The 20,043-nt window shown below is 40.5% G+C and overlaps 2 protein-coding genes across 2 annotated transcripts; one reads left to right on the forward strand and one right to left on the reverse strand.

Annotated features, from left to right (window-relative positions):
• Positions 1-1,584: 1,584 nt before the first annotated feature.
• Positions 1,585-6,426, reverse strand: LOC140926393 (uncharacterized). The gene is made up of 3 exons (XM_073376164.1): positions 6,307-6,426; positions 4,794-5,235; positions 1,585-2,603 (listed from the first exon to the last, which is right to left on the reverse strand). The coding sequence occupies exons 1-3, from the start codon at positions 6,424-6,426 to the stop codon at positions 1,585-1,587; spliced, it is 1,581 nt and encodes a 526-aa protein (XP_073232265.1).
• A 4,163-nt stretch (positions 6,427-10,589) lies between these two features.
• On the forward strand, positions 10,590-11,759 carry LOC140926474 (uncharacterized). The gene has a single exon (XM_073376237.1). The coding sequence runs from the start codon at positions 10,590-10,592 to the stop codon at positions 11,757-11,759; it is 1,170 nt and encodes a 389-aa protein (XP_073232338.1).
• Positions 11,760-20,043: the final 8,284 nt, after the last annotated feature.

The following is a 20,043-nucleotide window of genomic DNA, read 5'->3' on the forward strand; positions in this document are numbered from 1 at the left end:
TATATTGCCTAAAAAAAAAAGTTGGAAAAATGGCCATTTTTGGACCAAAACCATGGGTTAACCCCTCTGGAAAAATGTTAATTTATGCCCCTTGCTCGCTTGCCAATAAACCATGTGTTGTACCATGTGCATTGCTAGGGGTGAGCTCGGTTTGCTGGGAGAACTGAACGGACACCATTATTTGCCGTAATTTGGCCACTCAGTTAAGTGGCCGTTTATTGATAATACCTAATCAAATTACATAAAAACCGGAAATAAAAACCTCATCCCAGCAAAGGTGAGGGCAAACACGCACCAAATAAGAACATAACGCACCGATGGGACTGATCCGAAACCATGGGCGGGGTAATAGGGTGGGAAAATGTTTGCCCTGCACCGAAGCTGAACTGAAAGAGGCCTGAAATCACATGTTTGGATGTTTAAGTATCTACCATTGTAAGTCCCGGATGTACCCATCCGGGATACTGAAAAACGCCGCGCAGGCTGCATAAAATGATTTATTCCCGTTGGTAATAAATGTCATTTATGCCCCTTGCTCGCTTGCCAATAAACCATGTGTTGTACCATGTGCATTGCTAGGGGTGAGCTCGGTTTGCTGGGAGAACTGAACGGACACCATTATTTGCCATAATTTGGCCACTCAGTTAAGTGGCCGTTTATTGATAATACCAAATCAAATTACACAAAAACCGGAAATAAAAGCCTCATCCCAGCAAAGGTGAGGGCAAACACGCCAAAGCCCTGATCGACCCCTGGAGACAGGGCCGCCCCACCCGAAGCCCAAGCATTGCACAGTGCCTGAACAAAAAATACTGTAAAACAACTTAAACTTGCAAGTACACAATCCTAGTGCCCGCTTGTGGGAATGAGAAAGTGGAACCTAGTATCCATCGACATGTTAATACTAATGAAAAATATTGTCATGCTTGTGGAACAGTTGGCCCATGCACAACCGCCCCTCAAGCAGGTAATCCTAGAGTGAAATGACAAACTGTGAACTGAAATAAATTCATTAACCTCGAATAGCTGAAAGGCGGGAGAAGCAGACCCTGAAGGGAAACATTTGGCCCTTGCACAAATGCTCTCAAAACCGGGACTACCTAATAAACCTATCATACAAGGTCAGACTGCTGGCCCCTGCTCAGCCGCCGCACCTAAATTACACCTGCTTATGAATTATACATTCAAGTTATGCTCAAGGAAATTTGCCATTTTAGGAAACAGTTGGCCCCTGCACAAATGCTCCTAAGCCGGCCCTACCTAATCCTTTCAAGTTAAACAAAGACGATACACTGTTGAGCTCTGCAAGAATAATGAACTACATTTGCTTAACCCAGTGACCAAGTGGCCCATGCCCACATGGTTGGATAAAGCAATATAAGAGTGTCTACTATATGTAGTAGACGTAAGATATGTAAATCTAAGATTTGGCTCAGACTATAATACTCTGTATTCACTGTCAATGTTAAGACAAACATAACACAGATACAATTGGCCCCTGCACAACAGATCTGCGTCATGTTTGGGGAAGTTTACTATGTCTATACTAGTATACCACTGTAAGCATGGGCAAACGGCACTAAGTTACGCTTGGAAGGCTGACTGAGACCCCATTGTGGAGGTTCGAATATATCGCAAAAATGCATTAGATTTCCAGCGTCCAAAATCCCTTATCTGTGTATCTGACATACCCTTTGCTGCTGCCCAGGAAGCAGCACCAATCCTAAAGCTATGAGTCTTATAGTGTGAAATATCCAAGTCACAAAATTGCAGGTCTTCCTTTAATGCTGTCACAAAGAAGGATCGAGTTATTGGAGAGGCATCTGGCCAGCAGAAAAGAGGCCCCGGAAATTGTCCCCGAATATTTATATACTCTGACAGGAGATGGACCGGGCAAACTGGTCTCTCTCGGTAAATGAAAATATCTACTGGGCTCGAAGAGTCGCTATGCTTGTAGTTCCTTAACGTTAGCTTTAGTGCTGTGACAGTGCTCTCCCTGGTTTCCATAAAGGCAATTTGACCGAAACTAATGATATTTTGACCAGGTAGATTGCCCCGATAAGTTAGTTCACCAACTCTAAGGGCAGCAAAGAAGGCAAGAGCATACATTGCCTGAGTTAATTTTTTGCTATACAGAGATGATTTTGTGTGTTCGCAGGCCAAAATGATATTTTCGAGTATGGGTAATGAAATGGGCAACCGTGTGTCTCTCGAAGGGTTCATTTTACTGTAACCCCGCAATGCAATTTTGATCATTTCCGACTTAGTGGGATCAGGCACAGAAGCTAAACGATGGGGGAAACTTAGTGCAGAAATGTAACTAGAGACGGTGGAGGCTGCATAGTTTTTCTCAGCTAAAAAGGCAATAAACAGGGCTAAAGTATGTGCTGAAAGGGGAAACAGCTGAATTTGGAGCCCCAGGCGATCCCTAATAAATTTTTGCAACATCTGCCAGGGGCGACGGTATACGGTTAAAGATGTTGTACCCAGACTAACTTCTAATAACTTGGCTAGCCTATCTCCCAGTTCTCTGGTAGAAGGTATGATGGCAGCGGGGTTGGTGTTGGGTCCATGCCCTGCGACACTGTGCGGAATTTGTCGACCTGTAAGCGAGATAAACTATCAGCCAACACATTCTTAACTCCTTGAATATGACGCGCCCTAAAGAAGATATTGTTTCTCAAGCAAATCAGAACCATTGTACGCAACAATGCTAGCATCTTAGTGTCCTTCGTTGTTTGCTTATTGATAACATGTACTACGCTCTCATTGTCGGTAAAAAAGAGCACCCTCTTGTTTCTCAGGTCACTAGACCATGTACTGAGGGCTACGACAATAGGAAAAAATTCAAGAAAACAAATATTCTGTGCCTTCCATGCGTCTGGCCATGTACCGTAAGCCCAATCCCTGCCAAAAACAATTCCATACCCACTAGACTGTGCAGAATCAGTGAAAAATTGCAAGTTATGAGAGGTTGACCAGGCTTCTTCTAAGAAAAAATACTTTCCATTGAAGGATTCTAAGAAAGTTTCCCAGATTCTTAAATCCTTTTTCGTTTCCAAAGTTAACCGAATTCTGTGGTGAGCACGCTTGACCCCAACAGTGAGATTTATTAGGCGCCTAATAAAAACTCGACCCGAAGTAATTACCGAGCAGGCAAAATTCAGGAGACCTACAAGGGATTGGAGCTCCTTCAGTTGTACTCTTTTCCTGGGTAGAAGACAGCGAATTGCGTTTAGGGTTTTGTCAACTTTTTCTTTCGGAAGCCTGGCCTCCATCTCTAAACAATCTAATTCAATGCCTGCAAAAGTTAATACCGGACTAGGGCCTTCCGTTTTATCGGGAGCCATGGGAACACCAATGTCCTCACAAAAATGCAAAAACCTTTGAAGGCTAGCATCACAAGCTTCGTGGGATTTTTCAAGAATCAAAAAGTCATCCAAAATATGTACGATGTTGGGTATCGCTAATTTGTTGCGAGCTACCCACTCCATTGCGGTACTAAGGGCCTCAAAGGTCTTGCAGGAACTAGCACAACCCATGGGGAGGCAGCGGTCGACATAATAGTTCCCTTCCCATTGCATTCCCAGTAAGTGATAATCTAAAGGGTGTATTGGGATAATGCGGAAAGCACTCCGAACATCCGTCTTAGCAAGAGTACAACCTCTGCCTAAACGTTTGATAAACCGAATTGCATCATCGACCTTAGCATAGTGTACTGAACAAAACTCTTGCGGAATAAAATCATTAACTGATGCACCAAAGGGAAAGGAAAGATGGTGAATCATCCTAAATTCACCTTGCACTTTCTTGGGGATGACCCCCAAGGGAGATATTCGAAGGTTAGGCAGTGGGGGCTCTGAAAAAGGTCCCACTATACGACCTTCTTGGATCTCTTTAGTTAACTTTTGATCAACCCGATCTGGGTGCTCAGATGCTGACACAAGATTATTAGAAAAACTGCTCTCTAAGGGGCCATAATAATGTAAACGGAAACCATGTAAAAAGCCCCCTAACAAATAATTACACAACTTTTCTGGGTAACCTGATAAATATTTTGCTAAACTCTTAGCTTTGACCGGAGTTGGGAGTGCTTCGGATTGAAGGGGTGCGGTTGAGAGTGCCCTGGCTGGTAAAAGATGTTGTTTTGGGCCCCGCATTTCCAGCCGGCTGTTTGGCGGTTTGTTGGCATTTGGAAATTGGGTGGCCGTTTCCACACCGGAAACACTGGTGCTTGTAAGAGCATCCTGGACATGTAATCCCCCTGTGAAACTTCCAACAAAATCCCTTTGGGATAAATGATCCCTGTTGTTTACTTTTTCCCGGCTGGGTACTAAGTTTGGGGCGAAAGGAATGAGACCTAAGCCATAGCTCAGAGTGAATTTGGTCCCAAGGGGCCCCCCCTGTCTGCCTAATACTACGAAAATTCTCATCATAGAACCTCCAATTGGCTCCCTGAGAGGCTAACTCTCGAATGACAGACCCATACTTCATGAGGGCCGGGGTGTCGTAAGGGGCTTTTTCTGAATAGATGGCGACAAACACCTGAAAGGCCGAGACCCACTGCTCAATTGATTGAACAGTCTGCCGCTTAGGATTAGGTGCTAAAACTAAAGCTGGCTTGCCGCCATCACCTTTCTCTACCCTGTAGGTATAATGATCATCTGAGTGAGTAAAGCTATTATTCAACAGTAGTGCAAAGTCCACATACTCGTTGGACCATATTTGTTTTTTGACCTTATCGGGTACACGATGGGTTAGTGGCACTGCAGTTGACAAAAAAGTGTTCTTACTTTGAGGTGCTGCACCAGGTAGTAAGGAGCTTGTCACTTGCTGCACTGCATTGTTGACGGTGTTGAGGACCGACTGGTCAGCATTGGGAGTGGTGGGGTTTGCTTCTACAACGCTTGAACCTCTGTTCACCACCTCTGCACTTGAAATTGATATGGGATCGGGAACAAACTGCACCTCCGGGACTGCTGCCGCTGCTGCAGATGTTGAAGGATGGGCGACTGGGAATGCTGTTGCTGCTGCCGTTGCTGCAGGTTGCCGGGGCTGTGCCACAGTCAACAGTGCTTCTGATACTGCTGCTGAGATGGAATTTGACAGCGTTGCCAATACTTCTGCAGAAAGGGTTAGCTGTGGGGTTGCCGGGCAGCATTTGAAGGTTCCTGCAACTGGACTGGCTGAAGCCGTGATGGATGTGGCTGCACCACCGCGTCTGTAGTGACACTGCTGTCAGCGACACGACGTCGTTTGTTAACTCTCTCTGTGTAGTTTTGACCTCTCTTGGGTGGCATTCTGGTAACTACAAAAACTCCAACATTAATCTGGTTGTCTAGAATTACAACCAAAAGTAAAGCTCTACTAAGAGCTTCAAAGCCCTCACTGGCCACCCGTGAGACAAAAGAAGAAACAGCCACTTATTGGAGCCCTCAGTTAAACAATAAATAAAATAAAAACCAGAGAAGATGACAGTATCAAACAATCTGGCACAAATAACTGTACTATAACACCACAAGGTAGTTATAGGCAAACAAAAGGATGCAACAGCACAAAATGGTACATGAATGGCACAGAGCAATAACACTCCCGCCGAATAAGTATCATGACCCATGCTGACAAACGCCAGAACTGTACATCCCTCTAATACACAACCAGAGTGGTGATAATATGGCCACTCAAAATAACAGAACTGGGGCAAACCAAATAATATAACTTATTGCATCGTGGCTGACAAAAATAGCTGTATCAGTGAGCAACATAACTCGCTGACTTACCATATATATTAACAAAACAACAAAACAAAAGAAACTCTTTCACTTCGGAAAGTGCTCTCAAAATGGCTCCCCAATTGCTTCGGTGAAGGGCCTATTTTCCCACGGCGATGTAAAGTATTCCAACGAGGGCGTTCAACACTAGTCGTTGGCTACCGGTTAACCCCGATTCTGTCAACTCTCACGACTGTATCTGCCGACGAGCCGCCCGTGGAATGTTTCCCTAAGGGGACTTGCGACTATTGGGATCGGCCATGTTGTTTATGCTGAAAGATTCTTTTTCTTATCCGTCTAAGACATGACGTGGCTCCGTACCACTTCAAATTCGCAATTCCCGGTCTTTAAGTACTAGCTTAGGTAAAGCGACCGCAGAGAGTGAGATTAACTCAGGGTAGCTTTCATTACCCCGTATAAAATCGCCTGATCTCAGCTCAAGGTCAGTAAAATGGGGGGCGGTGCTGCGAATGTTTCCGAGATCGTACTGGTTTGTTTTATCCACTCTAGGCCGCCCCATCACGAGAAATACTACCAAACAGGCTGAACACATTCTAAGTGAAGCCTTCCTAGAGATTTTTGGATCGCCAGTCCGGCGATCTAAGCACCAGCAAAATGAATAAGCACACGCGGTTCCTGGTTCACCAGCCCCCATGTGACTCGAACAACAGGATTTGTGATAGCGATTAACTGCGCTAAAAACAAGTAAACAGAGCCTACTTAACTGATCGTTGAAATCTGCTCCTCCTTTCAAGGTCCTTCTGAACTGGGATAAAGGGGGGTTTCTTTCTAAATGTTCTTCACTTTTCAGAGAAATGTTTGCCCTGCACCGAAGCTGAACTGAAAGAGGCCTGAAATCACATGTTTGGATGTTTAAGTATCTACCATTGTAAGTCCCGGATGTACCCATCCGGGATACTGAAAAACGCCGCGCAGGCTGCATAAAATAATTAATTCCCCTTGGTAATAAATGTCATTTTTTTGCTTTTTTGAACTTTTTGTTTTTATAGCTTAGAAAGGCGTTTTTTCCTTCTAGAATATCATAAAACACATTTTCCTGACCTACATTGCCTAAAAAAAAAAAAGTTGGAAAAATGGCCATTTCTGGACAAAAACCATGGGTTAACCCCTTTGGAAAAATGTTACTTTTTTTGACTTTTTGAACTTTTTCTTTTTATAGCTTAGAAAGGCGTTTTTTCGTTCTAGAATATCATAAAAGACATTTTCCCGACCTATATTGCCTAAAAAAAAAAGTTAGAAAAATGGCCATTTTTGGACCAAAACCATGGGTTAACCCCTTTGGAAAAATGTCAATTTTTCGACGTTTTGAACTTCTTGTTTTTATAGCTTAGAAAGGCGTTTTTTCGTTCTAGAATATCATAAAAGACATTTTCCTGACCTATATTGCTTAAAAAAAAAAGTTGGAAAAATGGCCACTTTTGGACCAAAACCATGGGTTAACCGCTGTGGAAAAATGTCAATTTTTCGACTTTTTGAACTTCTTGTTTTTATATCTTAGAAAAGCGTTTTTTCCTTCTAGAATATCAAAAAAGACATTTTCCTGGCCTATATTGCCTAAAAAAAGAAAGTTGGAAAAATGGCCATTTTTGGAGCCAAAACATGGATTAACCCCTTTGGAAAAATGTCAATTTTTCGACTTTTTGAACTTCTTGTTTTTATAGCTTAGAAAGGCGTTTTTTCGTTCTAGAATATCATAAAACACATTTTCCTGACCTATATTGCCTAAAAAAAAAAGTTGGAAAAATGGCCATTTTTGGACCAAAACCATGGGTTAACCCCTTTGGAAAAATGTCAATTTTTCGACTTTTTGAACTTCTTGTTTTTATAGCTTAGAAAGGCGTTTTTTCGTTCCAGAATATTATAAAACACATTTTCCTGACCTATATTGGCTAGAAAAAAAAAAGTTGGAAAAATGGCCATTTTAGGGCCAAAACCATGGGTTAACCCCTTTGGAAAAATGTCAATTTTTCAACTTTTTGAACTTCTTGTTTTTATAGCTTAGAAAGGCGTTTTTTCGTTCTACAATATCATAAAAGACATTTTCCTGACCTATATTGCTTAAAAAAAAAAGTTGGAAAAATGGCCACTTTTGGACCAAAACCATGGGTTAACCGCTGTGGAAAAATGTCAATTTTTCGACTTTTTGAACTTCTTGTTTTTATATCTTAGAAAAGCGTTTTTTCCTTCTAGAATATCAAAAAAAGACATTTTCCTGGCCTATATTGCCTAAAAAAAAAAAGTTGGAAAAATGGCCATTTTTGGACCAAAACCATGGGTTAACCCCTTTGGAGAAATGTCAATTTTTCGACGTTTTGAACTTCTTGTTTTTATAGCTTAGAAAGGCGTTTTTTCGTTCTACAATATCATAAAAGACATTTTCCTGACCTATATTGCTTAAAAAAAAAAGTTGGAAAAATGGCCACTTTTGGACCAAAACCATGGGTTAACCGCTGTGGAAAAATGTCAATTTTTCGACTTTTTGAACTTCTTGTTTTTATATCTTAGAAAAGCGTTTTTTCCTTCTAGAATATCAAAAAAAGAGATTTTCCAGGCCTATATTGCCTAAAAAAAGAAAGTTGGAAAAATGGCCATTTTTCGAGCCAAAACATGGATTAAACCCTTTGGAAAAATGTCAATTTTTCGACTTTTTGAACTTCTTGTTTTTATAGCTTAGAAAGGCGTTTTTTCGTTCTAGAATATCATAAAACACATTTTCCTGACCTATATTGCCTAAAAAAAGAAAGTTGGTAAAATGGCCATTTTTGGACCAAAACCATGGGTTAACCCCTTTGGAAAAATGTCAATTTTTCGTCCGTTTGAACTTCTTTATTTTTATAGGTTAGAAAGGCGTTTTTTCGTTCTAGAATATCATAAAAGACATTTTCCTGACCTATATTGCCTAAAAAAAAAAAGTTGGAAAAATGGCCATTTTTGGATCAAAACCATGGGTTTACCCGTCTGGGAAAATGTTAATTTTTTTGACTTTTTGAACTTTTTGTTTTTATAGCTTAGAAAGGCGTTTTTTCGTTCTAGAATATCATAAAACACATTTTCCTGACCTATATTGCCTAAAAAAAAAGTTGGAAAAATGGCCATTTTGGACCAAAACCATGGGTTAACCCCTTTGGAAAAATGTCAATTTTTCGTCCTTTTGAACTTCTTGTTTTTATAGCTTAGAAAGGCGTTTTTTCGATCTAGAATATCATAAAAGACATTTTCCTGACTTATATTGCCTAAAAAAAAAAGTTGGAAAAATGGCCATTTTTGGACCAAAACCATGGGTTAACCCCTTTGGAAAAATGTCAATTTTTCGACTTTTTGAACTTCTTGTTTTTATAGCTTAGAAAGGCGTTATTTCGTTCTAGAATATCATAAAACTAGACATTATGGCAGACATAATGTAATTTATGGCAAGGCATGATACTCACATGATAACTCGCTAGGTCAGGCTGTACCAGGTACTGGAAATCTAGCCAATTAGGTTATAGGGCGGTGTCAGGGTTAAGTAGGTATATCGAGATATTTTCCCAATAATTCTTCCTTCTCTCCCTCGTCATCAACTCGGTCAGATCTCGAGCAAAATCTTTTCAGGCAAGTACTTCCTTTGATTATATTTTCTTTTCCTCATGCCGCCAATCCGTGTTTTAATTCTGGGCCACTCTTTCATTCGCCGCGTGCACGATTTTCTTTACCGCAATTTTAATGCGCGCTGCTTGAAAAATTTAAGTCTAGATGGCGATCTGCTCATACGATGGCATGGGATTGGAGGTAGAACGGTTTCTAAAACTAGGCAGTACGATTTAGGTATAGTAGAGGAGTTCGCTTCCAATGTAGTGATCATGCAATTAGGTACGAACGACCTTACCACCATTTCGGCCGTTGAAACTGGCTCGGCAATTGAAGATCTGTGTCGTTTACTTTATGAGTCATATGGAGTGGAATTGATTTGCGTTTGTCAAACCCTTTACCGGCAAGATGCCTCTTCTTTTAACAAACAGGTTGACTTGTTAACGAAGTATCTGAAGGTGGTTTTAGAACCCATTCCTTATGTATTTTACTGGCGTCACAGAGGGTTTTGGCGTTGTAAATGACGTTTTCTTGCTCGGGATGGTGTTCATTTAAACAAACTCGGACATTATAAATATTTTCGCAGTTTGAGAGGCGCAGTTCTTAGATGTATACGAATTTTCTCAGGTCGTTAACAGCAGTAATTTTTTCCCATGTATTTGCCAGTTCCCTAATTTTAATATTTGTTGCTCTTTACCAAGCCGAATGTTATGCAGCCTTGCCCTTTGTTCACTTGTTGTTGGAAAGTAATTTCCTACCTATAAGCAGGCGTGCTACTTTGTTCATGCACGGTTTAAATATCGTGTTTATTTTTGCGGCTTTGGTTATGTTATTTTGTGCTTTCGCTTTACCATTTTGAGTGTACAACCACTTTTGACCGCCCCCTTTTTTGGGAGGTGTGTCCAATGCACTCGATATCAGTGATTATGCACGTTTTTTCATGGAACTTGGCTTTTTTTGTTTGTTTTTTGTTTGTTTTTGTTTTTGTTTTTTTTTTTCTATACTGTTACTGCTGTCTTATTTATCGTATTTTGTCACTTATATTTTTCAATTTCTTTTGTGGCTACGTCGGGCCTGTTAGGCTATATTTATCTTGAACTGCCTCTCCCAAGTGCTAAGTAACTTTACAGACAACAATGGCTCGCGGGGTATATTCGTATCCCCTGCAGTGCTGTTAATTGTCTCAGTCTTGTTTATTTTTGCCAGTTTCAGTAGTCTTTTTTGTAAAAAATGCCTCCGCGAAAACGACCAGCAACTCAAGCTACCGCGCCCACCGCCATTCCATCCGTTCGCCCCAACAAGAGAGCCAGGCGGCCAAGACTGCGTCCTGAGGAGGCGCCCACTGTTCATGAGAGCACTACAACTGAGCAGGCTAACGTGCTTGCTTCCAACCCTTCAAGTTCATCCCCAGGCACAGTGTCCGTGGATGTCGCCGCAATCACCGCTACCATTTCTGCCGTAATTACACAAGCAGTAAAGACGGCCTTCTCGCCTGAGAAATTGGCTTCGCTGCTCGACAACAACTCCCCAACGCCAGTAGTTACGCAAGCGCCAACTGGACTTGTTGAACAGGCTGTGGATGATGACGTCCATGTCATCACCAATCCTCAGTCAGGTATTGGAGCAGTTGATCCTTTAGACTTAGTTAACACGGGTCCGTATGATCAAAGACCACAAGTTCAATTCACCAGTGTTTCTGTCCCTCTCACTTCGAGAGTTAGTTCCAAAATCAAAGCAAAAATTTGGGCGAATGAATATATTAATTTCGGGTCGTTATTGTCTGATTCACCTCAGCAGGAGGGGAAATACTCATTATCTATGACACCGTCAGTCGCCGGTACTTCGAGCCAGCCTCAACTGACGCTTGAACCCTGTCACGTTTCTAAGAAAATAGCCAACATTTCCCAGTGGGTCTCTGCGTTTAATATTTTCGTTTCTGTTTACGCGGAAAGATTTAACAATTACACTCCTCAATTAATGAAATATTGCGAGGTGGTCCGAGATCTGGCTACAAAGGGGGGAGATTGGCATTGGTATGATGAACAATTTCGTTACGTAAGACAATCGGCACCAGAGCAGTATCCATGGGATAGGATACATTGGGAGTTGTGGTTACGGGCGTCAAATACTTTTCGCAAACCGCAACCGCCCACCAACAAACCACGTTTTCGTTCTCAGTTCTTTCCGAAAGGGACCTGCTGGGCCTTTCAAGCAGGTAAGCACTGTTCCGGATGCAAATTCGAACACGTGTGTTTTAAATGTGGTGGAAAACACCCGGGCGGCCAGTGCTCAGCTTCGGCGCCCAAAAGTGGATTCCCTTTCAGTTCAAAAGGCAAACGAGATAGTACATCGGGTTCTCCACAGCAAGCCAGTCACGCCAGTAAGAGTGGATCGGCTTGATTTTTTGCTGCATGGTTATGACAGAGTTTTAAAACAATTTCTTGTTGACGGTTTTGGTTTTGGTTTTCGTATTCACTTTGTTGGTGAGCGGTTTTCGTCTGAGTCTCCTAATCTTAAAAGCGCTCTGGATCAGCCAGTGGTAACGCATGCTAAGTTACGCAAGGAATGTGATGCAGGGAGAATTGTTGGTCCTTTCACAGCTCCCCCCTTTCCCAATTTTCGTTGCTCTCCACTTGGCATTGTTCCCAAAAAGGATCCATCTGAATTTCGATTAATACACCATTTATCTTACCCCAAGGGTTCTTCCGTAAATGACTTTATCCCGGATTATTGTTCTACCGTGAAATACGCATCGGTCGGGGATGCGGTGAAGTTACTCAAGCGGTTAGGAAAGGGTTGTTTTATGGCCAAAACCGACGTGAAATCTGCTTTCCGTATAATTCCTATTCACCCTGCTGACTATTCCTTGCTTGGTTTGAAATGGGACAACATGTACTATTTTGATAGGTGTCTCGCGATGGGGCTTTCCAGTTCCTGTGCGATTTTTGAAGCATTTAGTACGGCACTTGAGTGGTTGTCCATCAATCATCTTGGTGCTTGCGCAGTATTACATATTTTAGACGATTTTTTATTCATAGCCCCAAGCAAAGGACAATGTGAACACGACTTAGATAATTTTATTTTGATGTGTAATTATCTTGGCGTTCCCTTGGCCCCTGAAAAAACGGTGGGTCCCGCGACTGTTTTACAATTTGCTGGAATTACGCTTGATTCTGTACGCCAAGAGGCTCGCCTACCAGAAGACAAACTTCTCAAGTGTCGTGCGATGTTACAAAATTTCCAGGCCCGGCGCTCCGTCTGCCTAAAGGAACTCCAATCACTGATAGGTTTATTGAATTTTACATGCCTCGTGGTTGTTCCGGGTCGCGCTTTTCTGCGTCGCATGATAGATCTTACCAAAGGCGTCAACAAGCCTCATCATCACATTCGTCTTTCGCGAGGCGCTAAATTAGATATCATGCTTTGGCTCCGTTTTCTTGACGATTTTAACGGGCGATCGTTTTTCTTAAGTGACGTTTGGGAAACATCCCAGAGTCTTCAGCTTTATACTGATGCCGCAGGTTCGATAGGTTTTGGTGCGGTCTTTGATCGCCATTGGCTTCACGGAACTTGGCCGAACCACTGGAAATCTTATAACATCGCGCTTTTGGAGCTTTTTCCCATTGTCATTGCTGTTCATATTTGGGGGCACATAATGGCAGATAAACGTATCATATTTTTCACTGACAATGCCGCCGTTGTTGACATTATTAATAATCAGACGTCTAAACACCAGGGTATCATGGTGCTATTAAGGGATTTAGTGCTAAGTTGCCTCAAACATAACATAATATTTCAAGCTCGCCATATTCCTGGGTTAATCAATTCTAGTGCCGATTACATTTCACGTTCCCAGGTAACAAAGTTCAAGAAGAAGCCGACCAGCTCCCGACCCCTATCCCCGAGAACCTATTGCCGAAGAGTTGGGTGCTAACTTGACAGGTCTACTAAATTCTACTCTCACAGCCAGCTCGCGGCGCCTGTATCAGCGTGCGTGGGTCGTTTTCCGCCAATTCTATGCTCACTTGTACGGTTCAACCAATCCTCCTTTACCTTTACCCCCTACTTGTATCCCTCTTTTTATTTCTTATCTCTCGTTTCGTAAATTGGCCTGTTCCACCATAAAATCATATCTTTCTGCCATTTCCTATGCACATAAGCTCAAAGGTTTTAATGACCCTACCAAATCTTTTCTAATTGACAAGCTGTTGACAGCTTTGAGCCGTCAACAGCCGTCGGACATTCGTCTGCCAATTACACGGCCCATATTGCACCAGCTGATTCGCTCTCTTACTTTTTCTAACTCTTCGGCATTTCAACGTTCTCTTTTTTCGACGATGTTTCTTGTCGCGTTTACGGTCTTTTTCGCATAGGTGAGCTGGCGTCCAAGAGCACACGATTTGCGCGTTCTGTCGTTCAGTACAGTAATCTAACATTCTTATTTCGTCATGGCCAAGTGCAGGGGGCAAAGATTACTATTACCGAGTATAAGCATAACGCTAGTCGCAGACCTTTTGACATTTTACTTGCCAAGGATGTCTCTTTCACTTTTTGCCCTGTTACAGCCCTATATCAGTATTGTAATATCAGGGGAACTCGTCCAGGGCCACTTTTTTGTCACGCTGATCAGACCGCCATCTCTGTTCACCAATTCAATGTCGCACTTCAGCAGTGCTTATCTTACTGTGGTCTGGACAGTAGTCGGTACAAGACTCATAGCTTTCGCATTGGCGGCGCGTGCCATGCCGCTGAACAAGGTTATTCTGACGTGCAAATTCGTGCTCTTGGTCGCTGGAAATCCGACGCATTTAAAGTTTATTTGAGGTCGGAAGTTCTTCACGCTAATTAATTGATTTGCCAACGTGTCGAAAGTAGGTCAGACAATTGGGCTGCTACTTGGTGGGCTTAGACAACCATTTTTAACTGACCTTTGAGTAGTTAGTTCCTAATCTTATTCATTCTGCTTTTAGGCCGGCCGAATGGGTCAGTCATTGGGCTGCTATTTGGCTGGCATTAGTTCTCGTTTCATATGACTTAGTTCGTTCTGTTATTATGCCTTTTTGGTAGGTCAGTCATTGGGCTGCTACTTGGTTGACAATTTTTAAGTCCGAATTTTCCTATCGATTATCATCTCTCTAATTTGTACCAGACGTTCAATTTCACGGTTCAGACAAGGGCTGCCGTTTCGTTGACGTCACGTTTAGTATTGACAAATTTTTATTTTCTTCTTCTTCTTCTTAGTTTTAAAAGTGTCCAACAATTTTTCGCTTTCCAGCTTTCACGCGAGCTTTGCTTCTTTTTGTGGGGCTTCAGCCACAGTTGTGTGGCTTGTGGCGGATTTTTGTCGCCCCATTTTTTATTCAGTAGGTTAATCGGTTTACATATATCGATGTGTTGTGATTATGTTAGCTTTGATTTCATTAAACCTGCCACAACCGTGGCCAGATTTATCCAACACAGTTGTTTGTTTATATTTTAATTCTGTTCCTTTTCGGAAAGTACGTGACCGGAAATGCAAGCAGAGCTCGCGCAGAGTTGGGCCTTGTTTAGAACACATGCCTTGATATAAAACTAGACATTATGGCAGACATAATGTAATTTATGGCAAGGCATGATACTCACATGATAACTCGCTAGGTCAGGCTGTACCAGGTACTGGAAATCTAGCCAATTAGGTTATAGGGCGGTGTCAGGGTTAAGTAGGTATATCGAGATATTTTCCCAATAATTCTTCCTTCTCTCCCTCGTCATCAACTCGGTCAGATCTAGAGCAAAATCTTTCCCTCCTCCTTCCCCTTCACCTGCCTGCGGGTTATTATTGTTCACGGTATTTCCTATTTCTTCTTTTTTCCTTTTCTTAAATATTTTGTTTTGTAGTTTGTGGCGGATTTTTCTCGCCCCATTTTTTATTCAGTAGGTTAATCGGTTTACATATATCGATGTGTTGTGATTATGTTAGCTTTGATTTCATTAAACCTGCCACAACCGTGGCCAGATTTATCCAACACAGTTGTTTGTTTATATTTTAATTCTGTTCCTTTTCGGAAAGTACGTGACCGGAATTGCAAGCAGAGCTCGCGCAGAGTTGGGCCTTGTTTAGAACACATGCCTTGATATAAAAGACATTTTCCTCACCTATATTGCCTAAAAAAAAAAAGTTGGAAAAATGGCCATTTTTGGACCAAAACCATGGGTTAACCCCTCTGGAAAAATGTTAATTTTTTTGACTTTTTGAACTTCTTGTTTTTATAGCTTAGAAAGGCGTTTTTTTGTTCTAGAATATCATAAAACACATTTTGCTGACCTATATTGCCTAAAAAAAAAAAGTTGGAAAAATGGCCATTTCTGGACCAAAACAATGGGTTAACTCCTTTGGAAAAATGTCAATTTTTCGACTATTTGAACTTCTTGTTTTTCTAGCTTAGAAAGGCGTTTTTTCGTTCTAGAATATCATAAAAGACAATTGCCTGACCTATGTTGCCTAAAAAAAAAAGTTGGAAAAATGGCCATTTTTGGACCAAAACCATGGGTTAACCCCTTTGGAAAAATGTCAATTTTTCGTCCTTTTGAACTTCTTGTTTTTATAGCTTAGAAAGGCGTTTTTTCGATCTAGAATATCATAAAAGACAATTGCCTGACCTATGTTGCCTGAAAAAAAAAGTTGGAAAAATGGCCATTTTTGGACCAAAACCATGGGTTAACCCCTTTGGAAAAATGTCAATTTTTGGACTTTTTGAACTTTTTGATTTTATAGCTTAGAAAGGCGTTTTTTCGTTCTAGAATATCATAAAAGACATTTTACTGACCTATATTGCCTAAAAAAAAAAAGTTGGAAAAATGGCCATTTTTGGACCAAAACCATGGGTTAACCCCTTTGGAAAAATGTCAATTTTTCGACTTTTTGAACTTCTTGTTTTTATAGCTTAGAAAGGCGTTTTTTCGTTCTAGAATATCATAAAAGACATTTTACTGACCTATATTGCCTAAAAAAAAAAAAGTTGGAAAAATGGCCATTTTTGGACCAAAACCATGGGTTAACCCCTTTGGAAAAATGTCAATTTTTTTGACTTTTTGAACTTTTTGTTTTTATAGCTTAGAAAGGCGTTTTTTCGTTCTAGAATATCATAAAAGACATTTTCCTTACCTATATTGCCTAGAAAAAAAAAAGTTGGAAAAATGGCCCTTTTTGGACCAAAACCAAGGGTTAACCCCTTTGGAAAAATGTCAATTTTTCGACTTTTTGAACTTCTTGTTTTTATAGCTTAGAAAGGCGTTTTTTTTGTTCTAGAATATCATAAAACACATTTTCCTGGCCTATATTGTCTAAAAAAAAAAAGTTGGAAAAATGGCCATTTCTGGACCAAAACCATGGGTTAACTCCTTTGGAAAAATGTCAACTTTTCGTCCTTTTGAACTTCTTGTTTTTATAGCTTAGAAAGGCGTTTGTTTGATCTAGAATATCATAAAAGACAATTGCCTGACCTATGTTGCCTGAAAAAAAAAAGTTGGAAAAATGGCCATTTTTGGACCAAAACCATGGGTTAACCCCTTTGGAAAAATGTCAATTTTTCGACTTTTTGAACTTCTTGTTTTTATAGCTTAGAAAGGCGTTTTTACGTTCTAGAATATCATAAAACACATTTTCCTCACCTATATTGCCTAAAAAAAGAAAGTTGGAAAAATGGCCATTTTTGCAGCCAAAACATGGGTTAACCCCTTTGGAAAAATGTCAATTTTTCGACTTTTTGAACTTCTTGTTTTTATAGCTTAGAAAGGCGTTTTTTTGTTCTAGAATATCATAAAAGACATTTTGCTGACCTATATTGCCTAAAAAAAAAAAGTTGGAAAAATGGCCCTTTTTGGACCAAAACCAAGGGTTAACCCCTTTGGAAAAATGTCAATTTTTCGACTTTTTGAACTTCTTGTTTTTATAGCTTAGAAAGGCGTTTTTTTGTTCTAGAATATCATAAAACACATTTTCCTGGCCTATATTGTCTAAAAAAAAAAAGTTGGAAAAATGGCCATTTCTGGACCAAAACCATGGGTTAACTCCTTTGGAAAAATGTCAACTTTTCGTCCTTTTGAACTTCTTGTTTTTATAGCTTAGAAAGGCGTTTTTTTGATCTAGAATATCATAAAAGACAATTGCCTGACCTATGTTGCCTGAAAAAAAAAAGTTGGAAAAATGGCCATTTTTGGACCAAAACCATGGGTTAATCCCTTTGGAAAAATGTCAATTTTTCGTCCTTTTGAACTTCTTGTTTTTATAGCTTAGAAAGGCGTTATTTCGTTCTAGAATATCATAAAAGACATTTTCCTGACCTATATTGCCTAAAAAAAAAAAAGTTGGAAAAATGGCCATTTTTGGACCAAAACCATGGGTTAACCCCTTTGGAAAAATGTCAATTTTTCGACTTTTTGAACTTCTTGTTTTTATAGCTTAGAAAGGCGTTTTTACGTTCTAGAATATCATAAAACACATTTTCCTCACCTATATTGCCTAAAAAAAGAAAGTTGGAAAAATGGCCATTTTTGCAGCCAAAACATGGGTTAACCCCTTTGGAAAAATGTCAATTTTTCGACTTTTTGAACTTCTTGTTTTTATAGCTTAGAAAGGCGTTTTTTTGTTCTAGAATATCATAAAACACATTTTGCTGACCTATATTGCCTAAAAAAAAAAAGTTGGAAAAATGGCCATTTTTGGACCAAAACCATGGTTTAACCCCTTTGGAAAAATGTCAATTTTTCGTCCTTTTGAACTTCTTGTTTTTATAGCTTAGAAAGGCGTTTTTTCGATCTAGAATATCATAAAAGACAATTGCCTGACCTATGTTGCCTGAAAAAAAAAGTTGGAAAAATGGCCATTTTTGGACCAAAACCATGGGTTAACCCCTTTGGAAAAATGTCAATTTTTCGTCCTTTTGAACTTCTTGTGTTTATAGCTTAGAAAGGCGTTATTTCGTTCTAGAATATTATAAAAGATATTTTCCTGACCTATATTGCCTAAAAAAAAAAAGTTGGAAAAATGGCCATTTTTTTAGCCAAAACCATGGGTTAACCCGTCTGGAAAAATGTTAATTTTTTTGACTGTTTGAACTTCTTGTTTTTATAGCTTAGAAAGGCGTTTTTTCGTTCTAGAATATCATAAAACACATTTTCCTGACCTATATTGCCTAAAAAAAAAAAGTTGGAAAAATGGCCATTTTTGGACCAAAACCATAGGTTAACCCCTTTGGAAAAATGTCAATTTTTCGTCCTTTTGAACTTCTTGTTTTTATAGCTTAGAAAGGCGTTTTTTCGATCTAGAATATCATAAAAGACATTTTCCTGACTTATATTGCCTAAAAAAAAAAGTTGGAAAAATGGCCATTTTTGGACCAAAACCATGGGTTAACCCCTTTGGAAAAATGTCAATTTTTCGACTTTTTGAACTTCTTGTTTTTATAGCTTAGAACGGCGTTATTTCGTTCTAGAATATCATAAAAGACATTTTCCTGACCTATATTGCCTAAAAAAAAAAGTTGGAAAAATGGCCATTTTTGGACCAAAACCATGGGTTAACCCCTCTGGAAAAATGTTAATTTATGCCCCTTGCTCGCTTGCCAATAAACCATGTGTTGTACCATGTGCATTGCTAGGGGTGAGCTCGGTTTGCTGGGAGAACTGAACGGACACCATTATTTGCCGTAATTTGGCCACTCAGTTAAGTGGCCGTTTATTGATAATACCTAATCAAATTACATAAAAACCGGAAATAAAAACCTCATCCCAGCAAAGGTGAGGGCAAACACGCACCAAATAAGAACATAACGCACCGATGGGACTGATCCGAAACCATGGGCGGGGTAATAGGGTGGGAAAATGTTTGCCCTGCACCGAAGCTGAACTGAAAGAGGCCTGAAATCACATGTTTGGATGTTTAAGTATCTACCATTGTAAGTCCCGGATGTACCCATCCGGGATACTGAAAAACGCCGCGCAGGCTGCATAAAATGATTTATTCCCGTTGGTAATAAATGTCATTTATGCCCCTTGCTCGCTTGCCAATAAACCATGTGTTGTACCATGTGCATTGCTAGGGGTGAGCTCGGTTTGCTGGGAGAACTGAACGGACACCATTATTTGCCATAATTTGGCCACTCAGTTAAGTGGCCGTTTATTGATAATACCAAATCAAATTACACAAAAACCGGAAATAAAAGCCTCATCCCAGCAAAGGTGAGGGCAAACACGCCAAAGCCCTGATCGACCCCTGGAGACAGGGCCGCCCCACCCGAAGCCCAAGCATTGCACAGTGCCTGAACAAAAAATACTGTAAAACAACTTAAACTTGCAAGTACACAATCCTAGTGCCCGCTTGTGGGAATGAGAAAGTGGAACCTAGTATCCATCGACATGTTAATACTAATGAAAAATATTGTCATGCTTGTGGAACAGTTGGCCCATGCACAACCGCCCCTCAAGCAGGTAATCCTAGAGTGAAATGACAAACTGTGAACTGAAATAAATTCATTAACCTCGAATAGCTGAAAGGCGGGAGAAGCAGACCCTGAAGGGAAACATTTGGCCCTTGCACAAATGCTCTCAAAACTGGGACTACCTAATAAACCTATCATACAAGGTCAGACTGCTGGCCCCTGCTCAGCCGCCGCACCTAAATTACACCTGCTTATGAATTATACAT

The sequence above is a fragment of the Porites lutea genome, chromosome 1 (assembly GCF_958299795.1).
Source record: "Porites lutea chromosome 1, jaPorLute2.1, whole genome shotgun sequence".
Lineage (NCBI taxonomy): Eukaryota > Metazoa > Cnidaria > Anthozoa > Scleractinia > Poritidae > Porites > Porites lutea.

Bases quoted from the DNA above. Each gene is read 5' to 3' on its own strand.
- LOC140926393 (XM_073376164.1), bottom strand. From the start codon at position 6,426: ATGGGGGCTGGTGAACCAGGAACCGCGTGTGCTTATTCATTTTGCTGG. The intron at 5,236-6,306 runs GTAGTATTTCTC...TGTCGCTGACAG, and splicing joins GAATGTGTTCAGCCTGTTTG to CAGTGTCACTACAGACGCGG. The intron at 2,604-4,793 runs GTAAGAACACTT...TCTCGCTTACAG, and splicing joins ACCTGGTGCAGCACCTCAAA to GTCGACAAATTCCGCACAGT.
- LOC140926474 (XM_073376237.1), top strand. From the start codon at position 10,590: ATGCCTCCGCGAAAACGACCAGCAACTCAAGCTACCGCGCCCACCGCC.